Source organism: Glarea lozoyensis (assembly GCF_000409485.1).
Source record: "Glarea lozoyensis ATCC 20868 chromosome Unknown GLAREA7, whole genome shotgun sequence".
NCBI classification, from domain to species: domain Eukaryota; kingdom Fungi; phylum Ascomycota; class Leotiomycetes; order Helotiales; family Helotiaceae; genus Glarea; species Glarea lozoyensis.
Genome location: NW_007361002.1, coordinates 1,948,868 through 1,961,398, shown reverse-complemented (window position 1 = coordinate 1,961,398; position 12,531 = coordinate 1,948,868). Strand labels below are relative to the sequence as shown.

Sequence of the window (12,531 nt, the reverse complement as noted above, 5' to 3'; positions counted from 1 at the left end):
AGTGATTCTGGAGGAGTTGCGCATTCGGACTTAAGATGACGGGGATCATCGCTTGTTATCCAAATCCCGTGAGGGTCCACGATTCTTACCTTCGCAAACTTTTACTTCGGATATCTTCTTGTGTCCCATTTTGTATTCACCATACTCCTATGACCTTCGGAAATAACAAGACTACACCTAGGTAGCCAGAGCTTGTCCCGCCAGCATCAAGGCGGCTTTTCCCAGTTTCAAACATCCAACTTTTGAGGCAATACCAGTCCGTTTTGTAATCAAGTTTACGATTGTTTGAATATAATTGAAGAACACCACAACGCATCATTGGCCCGTAGTGACTTGAGTCGTCTTTGTCTGTGGCATTATAATACTACTGCTGCAAACTGCACCGCTTATCTGCTCATTACCACTCACTACGGCGCAAAGCTAAAGAAAAAAACACCACTGAAGAGTTGAGTGCACCAGGCACATGGGTTGTCAATAATAGCAGCGAACTTTAGACAAAGTTGATCATTCATCAAAGCCCTATCACCATTGGTCCAAGACACCATGGCATCAAGAGCCCAACCTCTACGTCTTCCAATGGCTTACCGCCTCTTTTTCCTCGTAATCGAACCCATTTCGGCACTCGCAGGTGCATACATGGCCTATTTCCAACCAGCTAATTATCTCACTCTCACTACACCTCTCTGGCCATCCTCCCCCAACCTACCACTAAGTACCACTATCGTACTTACTCAACTCGCAAACCTCTACCTTCTTTTCGCTATCAACGAAGCCTTGGTCTTACGTTCCACCTCTGATTTGAGAGTGTGGAAGACAGTGCTTCTCGGTTTACTCATAGCTGATCTGGGACATTTGTATAGCGTGAAGGGCTTAGGCATTGCAGGATATTGGAAGATCTGGGAATGGAATGCTATGGCGTGGGGGAACGTGGGATTTGTCTATGCCGGAGCGTTAATGAGGATTTGTTTTCTGTCTAATGTAGGGATTGGGCGAAGAGTCTTCACACGCAAGTTGAATTAGACAACTGCTATTTCTGCATTTTTGGTTGGGAAAATGTCACATTGAGACCTTTTGTCTTCAGCAGTGGGATTGAAATGCAAGACAAATTTCATGGCTTTAAGTCGTCAACTGAAATTAAGAGTGCAGGTGCCAACTTCAAAATTTCCAGTGTAATATCCGGACCTGCTCTTCCGTGGCAGTACCTACACCTACGCTACCTTATGTGCCATTTGGTTGAAGGCGAGGGCTATCGCAAATATACTGCTGCTGCAAAAGGTTTCATAGTCTCTTAAGATCCGATTCCCAAACATTAAAGTCTTTGGAATATCCAATAAGTAAGCGCCAGTTATAGCGTGCTATTATGCTGACACAGTGCAGTTCAATTATGGGCCAAACAGTATCATCCCAAAAACACATGCTGCCCAGGTGGGAAGTGCATATGCAACATAAGCACAGGTGTTTTTCCGTTCCTGCAGGTTTCCGGGTCACAATTGCTTCGCAGAAGAGAGCCCTAACAAGTTATTTCACCTATCGCTATCTGTGAGAAAGTCAACTTTTCATTATCAGATTGGTGTCCATGTGCTATAAAGTAATTGAGTGCATTGTTCTGAGGCTTTCTCACGAACTCTATCGCACCCAAATTTCATGTCGCTGTCGCAATTACTGCTGCATGTGTTCGGCCAGAATGAAGAACTTTGACATCTGTTTTAGGGTAACAAAGTGCCTGATATTATTCAAATTAATGTTAAAGGATGTCTGAAATTATTCGCACAAACAGACGAATGAAAATCAGAGGAGAGATCGAGACCATATAATCAACAGTGGGCCGACCCTTATTTTATGTAAGGTACGCTGCCTTAGTAGTAATATTCCGATAGCCCACTCTTGGGGCCTCCAATTAATGAAATCACCAGATGAAGTAAATAAAGTAAAATTCTTGTGATATATTCATCTGTGAACCAAAGTACTTGGGACTTCTGAAAGTCCCTAGAATTAAGGAGCGACATTCAACCAACAGGGATGTAAGAAACCATAGAAGTTACATACCTAGATACGTGATTGAACGCCCCATTTCCTTGAAGGATTCAATTAAGTGAACAAAACGAGTCCCAGGAACTGGGGAGAATAAGCTTTTCGCTTAAAATTCCTATAATAGAATAGTTCAGAGCACGAGCCACCGATTTGAATGCGCGCCTGAGGCACCACTAATTAGACGTCAACCTCACAACGCGACAGTCAAGAATTAGTACCAGCTATCATCAACATCATATGTTCTCCCACGTAACAAACAGACTTCTCGAACCAGGCACCGGCCGAAACCTTTACGCGACTCACATTTTCGACTCTGACAGTCTCCGATGCGATCAAGCTGTCGATATTCTTGCCACCTTCCTCAAAGGCTTGTCTGAGGGGCTGACGCGCCGAATCTTGCTCTGAAGGGAGCAGTGCTGATCCATCTTACTTGAATTCACCAAACTAAAGTTACGAAAGCGATGACACCTGCGCCAACGACCCCGCGACGGCCTGCATCTAGCAGGGTACGTCAAACTCGACCAAAGTCAACAGGACCCGCTCGGTCAGAGAAGTCCACACCTAAGGTTTTTTCAGAACCTCCAAGGAAACGAAGATATATTCCAGGAGGCCCCGGTGGTGGTGGAAGATACGTCGACGAAGACGGAACTGAAATACCTGTTGGAGGAACCGGACCAGGTGGATACAACTACGTCGGACCTCGTGGGCGCATCGGACAAGAAAACGCAGCTAGAGGCTTGATTCCACAAATTTATCCACGCAGAGACCGAAGTGCCAGAACGCGCACCGTTTTACCTCGATCTCAACAACCACCTATGCGGTTCAGTTCTGCGGCCCAAGTGGCTGCGGTGGTACAAAGTGACGGATATAAGCCCAGAGAGGAGCGCGCTTGGGAAGAATTCCATCCGAACCTTGATATCGAAGGAGTCCTTCGTGCTTTTACCTCGCACGATGTGGAGGGTATTTCACTGCCAGAAACACGACCTGTCACACCTGCGAATGCGCCTCTTTCTGCAGAAGGTTCCGTAGTTGGCACGAATGGGGTTATGACTCCAACTGGGGCGGATAGCCATAGGACTAAAAGTGAAGGAATTCCTACACCTGCTGCTTCCCTAAACGGCGAGTCATCGATGACTATTGCGATACCCGGAACTCCTGGTGGAGGGAAACGAAGGCCAGGCAGACCACCAAAGGATCCTGTCGCGTTTTATTCTGCCAGGGCCGCTGCTATGGGTGCCACTTTGGCTGTAGGTGGAAATAAAACGCCAACTCCTAGAGCTTTAAAGCCCCCTCCACCAGTGCAGAACATCAATGCGAAGGAGAAACTGACATTACCCCAGCCCTCGTATCGGAGAACAGATACTCTGGCAAGCTTTGAGGATAAGGCTCTTGGTCTGGTACGATATGTGGATAAATCCATGGCCAATGTAGGATATCAGGAAACCGACATCTTTGTGCGCCCTGAACATAAACTTATAAAGGTATCGGACTCAAACCTCGAGGAGGATCTCGACTCGGCCCCCGGGCAGAAAGGTGATAATGAAGGAATGGTTGCACTAGGAAGTGGTGGGGTTGGCCGTGTTGAGTACGACATGGATGAGCAGGACGATAAATGGTTGCAAGAATACAACAAGGGAAGAAAGGCGATCAATCACGAGGCCATTACCCGAGAGATATTCGAGATCACCATGACTAAGATTGAAAAAGAATGGCACGCCTTGGAAAAGAGGATACCTAAACCCAATCCAAAACCACCCCAGACGCATCGCCCTCGATCCAGTTCTGCTGCGGCGGTAAATGGAGAACCGCAGGCTGGAGAAGAACCGGATAGCAAGTGCGCCATTTGCGACGATGGAGACTGTGAGAATACCAACGCTATTGTTTTTTGCGACGGCTGCGATTTGGCGGTTCATCAGGAATGCTACGGAGTTCCTTTCATCCCTGAGGGCCAATGGATGTGTCGTAAATGCCTGCTAATCGGTCGCGGAATACCTGTAAGTTATGCACGTCGTAAATCTTGATTCTTAGGCTGACATATTTATCAGACTTGCATATTTTGTCCCAACACTGACGGGGGCTTCAAAAAAACCAATGCATCCAAATGGGCTCACCTACTATGCGCTATGTGGATACCAGAAGTATCTCTTGGTAATCATACCTTCATGGAACCGGTAATGGATGTTGAGAAAGTGCCCAAGACGAGATGGCGATTAACATGTTATTTGTGCAACCAACGCATGGGGGCTTGCATTCAATGCGGAAACAAGGCTTGCTACCAAGCATTTCACGTTACCTGCGCAAGACGGGCCCGTCTCTTTCTCAAGATGAAAAACAGTCACGGCACACTGGCGGTACTTGATGGAAATGCTGTACTGAAGGCGTTTTGTGATAAGCATTGTCCGTCTGATTACGCAAAGGAAAATGATGTCGCAGGGGCAACTCGGGAAGCACGAGCCTATTACAAAAAGGCTATGCGTGGTCGCCTCTGGGCGGACAGTCAAGATTCGGCATTGGCAATGGCAGCCACGCACCGACATGCAGTGACCGAGCATCAACCCGACGAATCTCAACTCACTGGGGCGAAGATGGCACTTGCCTTGGGAGACAGCAAAAAGAGGGGCGCCCAACCCGCTAAAGCAGTCTGGAAACTCCCGTCCGGTGCTCCAGTCATTCCTCAAGTCGTATACAATTCTGTTGAAAGCTCACTGCAGCGGTTTAATATTCGCAAGCGCAAAGAGTACGCTGCAGATGCATGTAGATACTGGACACTCAAGAGGGAGGCACGGCGTGGGGCAGCTCTCCTGAAGAGGTTACAGTTGCAGATGGAAACCTTTTCATCTATGGAAATCACTCGCAGAAATTTTGCCGGCATGGGCCACGCTGGAAGACCGAAATTGAACAGACGTATCGAATTTGCTGGCACGCTGGTCAAAGACTTAGAACGTTTAACGACTTTGGTTGAAGATGTCAAAAAAAGAGAGCTGGAAAAGCTAACCGCCGTCGAGCTCGAGGAAGACGCTGTCGATACCATATATTTTCCTGTGGCGCAATTGTTTCCGCCAATGGTCGCAAGAGCTCTCACGTAAGTTTTTCCCTTATACACCATTACTTTATTCATGGTGAGCATGGCTTGTTGGATGTGCACATACTGACTCTTTGCAGGCTCGACACCAAGATTGTTTTCCACGATGGTCTCAAATTACTTGAACAACGCGTTCAAAACAGATTTTACACAACTGCCACAGCTTTTGCCCAGGACTTCGGTAATGTCTTCCATAATGGGATTGTGTCGCAACCTGTGCCACAACCAGAGCAGCCCGTTTCAAGCGAGCTCAAGAAGCCCATCGTCACGGATATTCGAGAGAGACGGCGGCTGGCTAAGAGAATTATCAAAACAATTCAACCACAGCTTCAAGCGGCTGTTCGCGCGGAGGCCGATATCAGTGGGAAGTCCGCAGAAATTCTTGTGCGGGATTTGGATCAGTTGCTCGAAAGCAGTATAAACTCAAATGGAGATACAATATCAGTCTCAATCGGAGACACTGGTTCTCAGGTGGATATAGATTCCAAAAACGAGATAGACACGCACATGGCGAACGCCGAAGAAGTGATTATTGATGATGCACTTGCGGACGTGGAGATGAAAGAGTCGGTTTCATCTGCGAAAGAAAACCACCAACTTGTGGAATCCTCCGGCATGAATGGGTTGGCGAATATGAATGGGCCAGATACCACATTGACGGAAGTCAACGGCAACATCTTCCAAGGCAAGCTAGACCACTCCAACGGTATTAAGATTGGTAAACATCACGGGGTCAATGGTGATACTGGTTCCGTCCAGATTCACAATCCCCCAACCCCTCCACTGTCAAACGGGGACTCTACGAATGGACATAATAGCAATTTTCTGGTCGCCGGAGGGACACCATGGTTCCTAGAAGAATTTCATCCAGAGGGCACCAGCATAGTACAGGAGAAGTGGACTGGCAGGGACGCTGTTGCAAGATTGAGCGAGGATCTTAGCGACATGGACGAGGCAACGCTGAACGGCCTACTGAGCGTTAGTGAACCAGTTGGGGAGATTCCCGTGCCCCCCACTGCGACGAAAGCCAAAAAGGCTAAGCCGAAGCGTAGTAGGAGGCGCTGAACGGTTTGGCGTTATCGATTGTAACTGGTATTGTACTTTATTGTTTGGGACATTATCTATACCTAGGGATTTTTCGCTCTTACTTTTACGGCGTTTGAGCAAGGAGTCGAGGGGCTGTAGTGAAAACGGCGAAGTTCTTGGGAGGATATCAATTTGTGGACACTGTAATAATACTCAAAAGATTACAATCCAAGCTGGTTTCAAAGGCCGACCTGGGCTCTCGTTCCCAGCAAGTGGGAATAATGTTAGCAAAATGTAATAGTCTCATTTAAAGACTCCACAGCACCATTTTTCAAGTCATTCTCAGTCCTTAGCTATGTTCTCGATCCAAGCCATCCGAATTCCCGAATCCAGCCAATTCGCCAAATTACAGGAGTGGTGTTAGTCAAGCCTTCCATGATCTGCTGATTCGTGGAAAATTTATGGAGCGATATCGGGATAATTGCCTTGCTGCTGAAGTGCAACTCCTAAATCATTTTATCTGGGGGCGGATAAAAACGACAACAAGAGAAAACACCCCACTCTGATGGGCCATGGTTAGGCGGGCCATGCTACCCCTCCATGAGGCTGGAGGGGTTGGAGGGGTTGAGTGGGGTGAGACCCTGCTTTGACACGGGCTGCGATGGCATTGGAAATTTATTTATGTTGCTCATTGTCGTCTGCCCTTCTTCCTTCCTTCACTTTGCGTTCTCTTGCTGTTGGACGACACTGGCATTGCGCTTCAAATCCACTTATCACTCTTAAAAGAACAACTTCTCAATATGGTTTACCCAGATTCCTGGAAAGGATTCCAGATCGAGGACCCTTCCAAATGGACGGAGTTCCACCTCAACGAGTTGACTCCAAAGCCATTTGGGGATTACGATGTTGATATTAAGATCCTGGCTTGTGGAGTTTGCGCTTCTGATTTACATACTGTCAGCGGAGGATGGGGAGAACAAAAGTTCCCGCTGTGTGTTGGTCACGGTATGTTTCCTCCTCCTCAATTCACTTGACATCCGTCTCTGGTAATCATAACGATCTAACGCGTCTGATTAGAAATCGTTGGCAAAGCAGTCAGAATTGGATCCAAGGTCACCCTAATCAAGGAAGGCGAGAGAGTTGGTGTTGGCGCGCAGAGTTACAGTTGCTTGGAGTGCAGACAGTGCAAGGCGGACAACGAGACATACTGCAAACACCAGTTGGACACTTACGGTGCCGTCTGGCCTGAAACGGGAATTGTTAGCCAGGGTGGTTACTCAGAATACGTTAGAACACATGAGCACTGGTAAGTCATCCATTCCGGCATGCCGACCCCAAATACAAGATTTTTATTCCACGACGCTTGGAGTTTTTTGGACAGTCTTATAACTAATCTTTCTCATCTAGGGTTTTCCCAATTCCAGATGGTCTCGCCACCAACAAAGCCGCTCCTATGCTCTGCGCCGGTCTCACTGCCTACTCGCCACTCGTCCGTAACGGGGCTGGTCCAGGAAAGAAAGTTGGAATCGTAGGACTCGGAGGAATCGGTCACTTCGGTCTTCTCTTTGCCAAAGCCCTTGGTGCCGAAACCTACGTGATCTCCCGATCTCACTCCAAGGAGGCGGATGCCAAAGCCATGGGTGCGGATGGATTTATCGCAACCCAAGATAAAGATTGGAACCTCCCTCACGAGATGACATTCGATCTCATTGTGAACACCGCCAGTAGCTCAGATGGTTTTGATTTGGCCAAATACCTCAGTCTCTTGGATGTTCACGGAAAGTGGATTTCCGTCGGTCTGCCAGAGGGAGATGGACAGGAGGTCAAGACCCAAACATTCATGGCCAATGGATGTTTGATTGGTGCCAGTCACTTGGGGTCACGAAAGGAGGTCTTGAGCATGTTGAAGTTGGCTGCTGATAAAGGAATTGAGAGTTGGGTTGAGGAGATTGAGATTTCTAAAGATGGATTGGCGACTGCGTTGACGAGATTGCACAAGAACGATGTGCGGTACAGATTTACCCTCACTGGGTATGACAAGTGCTTCAGCTCTTAAACATTAGTTAGTGTCTGGTGTCGTTTATAATAGAGTTAAGGTGTAAGCCAAGTCAACAAGTTGTCTCGTACCAATGATCGTCCCCATCGCACTTGTGATAGTGGCATAGCAATTTTCCTCGTAGATTCAAATTTGTACAGCACAACAATCAACTATCCCGCTTGATTTAGAGTGAAATGACCAAGCACTCATGGCTCAATGTCGAAGTCGGAGAAGTGGATTTCCTCATCACCAGACGGCATACACTTTGACCTGAGCTAAGCGAGATCTTCAGCGGGCTCAGAAGTACAGGACTTCTCATTTTCCGAGTTTGGAGATTTGCTCTCTTCCGTGCGGCCTGTTGATAAGGTCGCAAGGTCGCCGGATATTTGATCGACCTTTTTCGACGACCATGTCGTTCTGTATACCGTGCCTTTCCACATCTGTGGCGTTGAGACTGCTTTGCTGCTTGAAGAAGCTCCTTGACGAGAACTTCAGCGGACGGAAATTCAAGTATTGAAGCTGAAGACACTGCGACTCGAGGTTATGCCTCCGTTGAATCCGCTTTGTCGACTCGAATGAATCTTGCACTGCAGTTACTCAAGCTGTTGATTTAACTACAGCCGATACTTTCAATGCTTGAGAGGATACCGTTCTTTCTCAGCCCACTACTATCGAGACAAGCAAGCTTCCTATGGCGGAAAATTCACTGCAAATAATGCCTCCAATTCCGTGTAAACTGTTAACCCCCAATTAAGTCATTCTAAATACCTAACACTCTGCATCAACAGTTGAGGGATTTCTACAATTTTAGTAGAGACAAAAGTTTCTACAGTGATACCGGACGGACAACTTTTCCATCTTATTATGTAGGCTTACCGTTCTCGCGTAGGACAAAATAAGTGACAGTCGAAACATAATATTTCTTCAACTAAGTTGACGAAATATCGTATATTTATCGGATCAACTTGGAACATTATCACTATTTCGTCTGTTTTAAGTAGATGAGACTTTGAGCTCTATTCAAAGTCGACTTATCTCACTCTAAAATTTGCGGGTAGGTCATCGATATTTCCTAGAAGACTAAATAGAAGAATGATAGAGGGCAAAGTGGCAACTTGCGTTTGGAAATTCGAGTTGTTGAAGACCCAACAGAGACATCGTACTTAGATAGCGTTACAACAATTTCCAGAAGCATACTAGCAAGCACTTATGGTCATCCCGTCATAGTGACGCTCAATGCGGCTCTGGACTTAGAAGTCTGATTATTGCTCTGCCCACTGTTATTTTGTCGGCGTTTCTTCTGAACCTTGGGAGCTATAGGTGATTCGATTATTTTAAACAATCAGTAAAATGGGTTCAAACATAAACAGAAACTGGCAAAGTGGTCCATATCAGCTAGACAGTCAAGAACGCAACAAGGCATGGATCGATAGACTTGCTATGTAACGCTTTAAGACTGCTGAGCTAAATAGAACCTAATTGGCGCTCTATAGGTATGTGTGAAATAGTGTATCAATCTTTAAATGAATTGAACATAAGAACTACCGCAAGAATTAAAATTCTACATCTATGGTACTCTGATTTTTATAGCTCTAAATGACCTTCCCCGTTGTATACATAACCCTCTATGAGAGTACACAAGCTCTTTTCATTCCGTTATTACAATTGGTAGTTTTCGGTACAAAAATATCAACGTACAATCAAGAGATTGGTTGGTTAAAATTCTATCGAGCTATTCTTACTTTGAGAACTTTTGTCCTACAGGTCTGTCATAAGATCAGTAATAACGCAAATGACTGCCATTCAAACTGTAACTTACTTGAGCAATAACGTCGCCACAACTGTCAGCGCTGCCCCAAGTAGGCTAACAATATACGTATTCTTAATTGCATCTACTACCGCTACCAGAATCTCTTGTTGTACCTGGATTGTTTGTGCTAGAAGCAACGTTTGGTCTGTACCTTGAATTATGGCTCGCACTATCTGGAGAGGCGTTTCTGGCGGTAGCAGCGCTGCAACAGTTTTCTGGGCGACGTTAAGAAACACCGAACCGGAGACACACAGAGATACGGTAAGACCGAGATACTGGCCCATGCAGATGAAACCAATGGAAGCAGGAATTTCATTCGGCTTGACTTTAAATTGTGCGACGGAATAGAAGAGCTGGCCGATAGCGCCAGCGCCGATGCCGATGAGAGAGCTGTAACCGTATATACTGGAAGTGTCGCTGGCAGGACTGATATCGTCGTCTAAGAGGATGCCCTGTCAACGAGATTCTATTTTACAGCAATAATTGTATCGAATAACTTACAAAGAAGAGCCTCGCCAATAGTGGCTAGCACACCTCCGATGAAGAACCAAGGCCACCATGAACCTGTAAGAGAGACAACGAACCCTCCCATCATGACCATAAAGACATATGTCATGACAATAGGGAGGAGTCGAACAGCAGCGTCGACTGGTCCATCGCCATGAACAAGTTGGAAAAAGATGGGTATATAGTAGATGGGTACCTGGATATCATTAGTCGGTTGGATACTTTCGCTATTTTGGAATAATGAACTGGCTAATATACCAAAACTGAGCCTGCAACTGCAGCGGTGATAAGCCATAACAGGATCATATCTTTATTGCGCATAAACTGAACTGGAAATATCCTCTCCTCAGGCCTTGTCATGAAGCAAAGAGTTTGCTGCAAGGCAAACAAAATGAACAGCACAGCCGATGTAACGAACAAGGCGATCGTCTGCCCACTGCCCCACTGATAGATTGTACCTCCAAAACTGATTGCCATGACTCCTGCGACGCAGGCCCCAATTTCAAGAACGGAACCTATCCAGTCCATCTGTTTACCCCTAGCAGTGAAAGGAAGGACTTCTCCCTTCTTGGGATCCCAGGTGGGTACCATAAAGACAATGATAGGTCCGAAAACACCGAAGAGAACCTTCAAATGTCAATACACATATTACGGGTAAACAGCCCCCGAGAATAATAAGATTCTTCTACGTACGTACCAGATTGATATAGAAGGCCCAGCGCCATGTGGCATTACTCTCAGCAAAAGCACCTCCGATTACGGGTCCTAAAACAAAACCTGCGCCCCAGCTGAGGCCCGTGTAGCTCATATACTTGGAACGTTCCTGCTCAGACGTATTTACGGATATAACTGCAAGAGCGACTCAGTAAGCCTTAGATACAACACGCAATAGGCTTTGGTCTGGTTCACTCACGGGTCAAAGAGCCGATATAAATACCGGATGCACCTAGTCCAGCAATTGCTCTCCCCACAATCATTACATTCATCGTCGGGGCAGCACCACAGAGCGCTGAGCCGATCTCAAATATGACAGATGAGAAAAAATATAATGGCTTCGCATTCCACAAGGTATATACCTTTGACCAGACCAGAATAGTCGACATCGATGACAATGTAAAGGCTGTTCCGAGCCAGGGAAGCTTCTCAATTTGTCCCAGTGTTGAGACGACATCAATGCCAACATCTGCGACGATAGTGTTATCTAAAGCATATAAAAATGTCGATCCTGTGATAGCGAAGACAACTAGAACCCACTTGAAAGTCTTGTTAGTTTAGAGCGTTAGACCTCCACCACTTGATCTTACCGTAAAGCCGTGTACACTCCTGACATGATCTTTCAAAGCTTCAGAGTCATTCACGTCCGAACCAGAGCCAACTGGGCTATCCTGTTCTTTCTGGACTATAACTCCTAATGTAGTTCCATCACTTCTGGGAATCAAGTTGTTTGGTACAGTTGTTTGGGTCGTTACTGGTGGTAGAACTTTCTCGAAGTCTCGAAGGTCTTGTAGATCATCCATATCCATATCGTGAAAGGTTAATTGTTGTTGTCTTATCAAGTGCTTGTCATTTGCTGAATATTGCTTCAACACGAGCGAGCAGGGCACGCTTTATATCACGGTCTTCGTTCCAAAATTCCTTATGACAAAATCATCGCAGTCTCCCCATTACTGCACAGTAAGCTGGAAGATTAGGGAATGAATGACCCACATTCGTGATTCGCGGCATGTCAAACCCCCCCCGGAACTTTGCTAAATCAACGCATGGATTTGCATAGCCTATAGAAAAACACGCAATACAATGCCGAAAGGGTTCCATAAGAGAAGTTAGCCTTAACAGTATCCGAGTTTAGATCCACAAATGTGTTTTGGTTGTAGTCAACTTCAGTCGGGGTAAGCCATTAGTAGGGAAGACGCAGTTGGATTCAAAAAGGCGTTTACTTAATTCAAGATGTGGAGGCAGTCACAACTCTCAAACAGTACTAGCTAACCTCCGTAAACCCATTATCTCAGCATCCGTGAGGTAATGACACGATGTAAC

At 46.2% G+C, this 12,531-nt stretch overlaps 4 protein-coding genes across 4 annotated transcripts; 3 read left to right on the top strand and 1 right to left on the bottom strand.

Moving 5' to 3' along the window:
* Positions 1-543: 543 nt before the first annotated feature.
* Positions 544-1,020, top strand: GLAREA_01814 (uncharacterized protein; the record flags this gene model as incomplete). The annotated part of the gene is made up of 1 exon (XM_008089030.1): positions 544-1,020. The coding sequence occupies one exon, from the start codon at positions 544-546 to the stop codon at positions 1,018-1,020; it is 477 nt and encodes a 158-aa protein (XP_008087221.1).
* A 1,472-nt stretch (positions 1,021-2,492) lies between these two features.
* On the top strand, positions 2,493-6,178 carry GLAREA_01813 (FYVE/PHD zinc finger; the record flags this gene model as incomplete). The annotated part of the gene is made up of 3 exons (XM_008089029.1): positions 2,493-4,025; positions 4,077-5,113; positions 5,194-6,178. The coding sequence occupies 3 exons, from the start codon at positions 2,493-2,495 to the stop codon at positions 6,176-6,178; spliced, it is 3,555 nt and encodes a 1,184-aa protein (XP_008087220.1).
* Positions 6,179-6,939: 761 nt separating this feature from the next.
* On the top strand, positions 6,940-8,195 carry GLAREA_01812 (GroES-like protein; the record flags this gene model as incomplete). Its single annotated transcript, XM_008089028.1, has 3 exons — positions 6,940-7,144; positions 7,217-7,445; positions 7,547-8,195. 3 exons carry the CDS (start codon positions 6,940-6,942, stop codon positions 8,193-8,195), a joined length of 1,083 nt encoding a protein of 360 aa, XP_008087219.1.
* A 1,720-nt stretch (positions 8,196-9,915) lies between these two features.
* Positions 9,916-12,017, bottom strand: GLAREA_01811 (MFS general substrate transporter; the record flags this gene model as incomplete). Its single annotated transcript, XM_008089027.1, has 7 exons — positions 9,916-9,943; positions 9,997-10,426; positions 10,489-10,690; positions 10,753-11,121; positions 11,192-11,343; positions 11,408-11,747; positions 11,799-12,017. The coding sequence occupies 7 exons, from the start codon at positions 12,015-12,017 to the stop codon at positions 9,916-9,918; spliced, it is 1,740 nt and encodes a 579-aa protein (XP_008087218.1).
* Between the last annotated feature and the right edge of the window lie 514 nt (positions 12,018-12,531).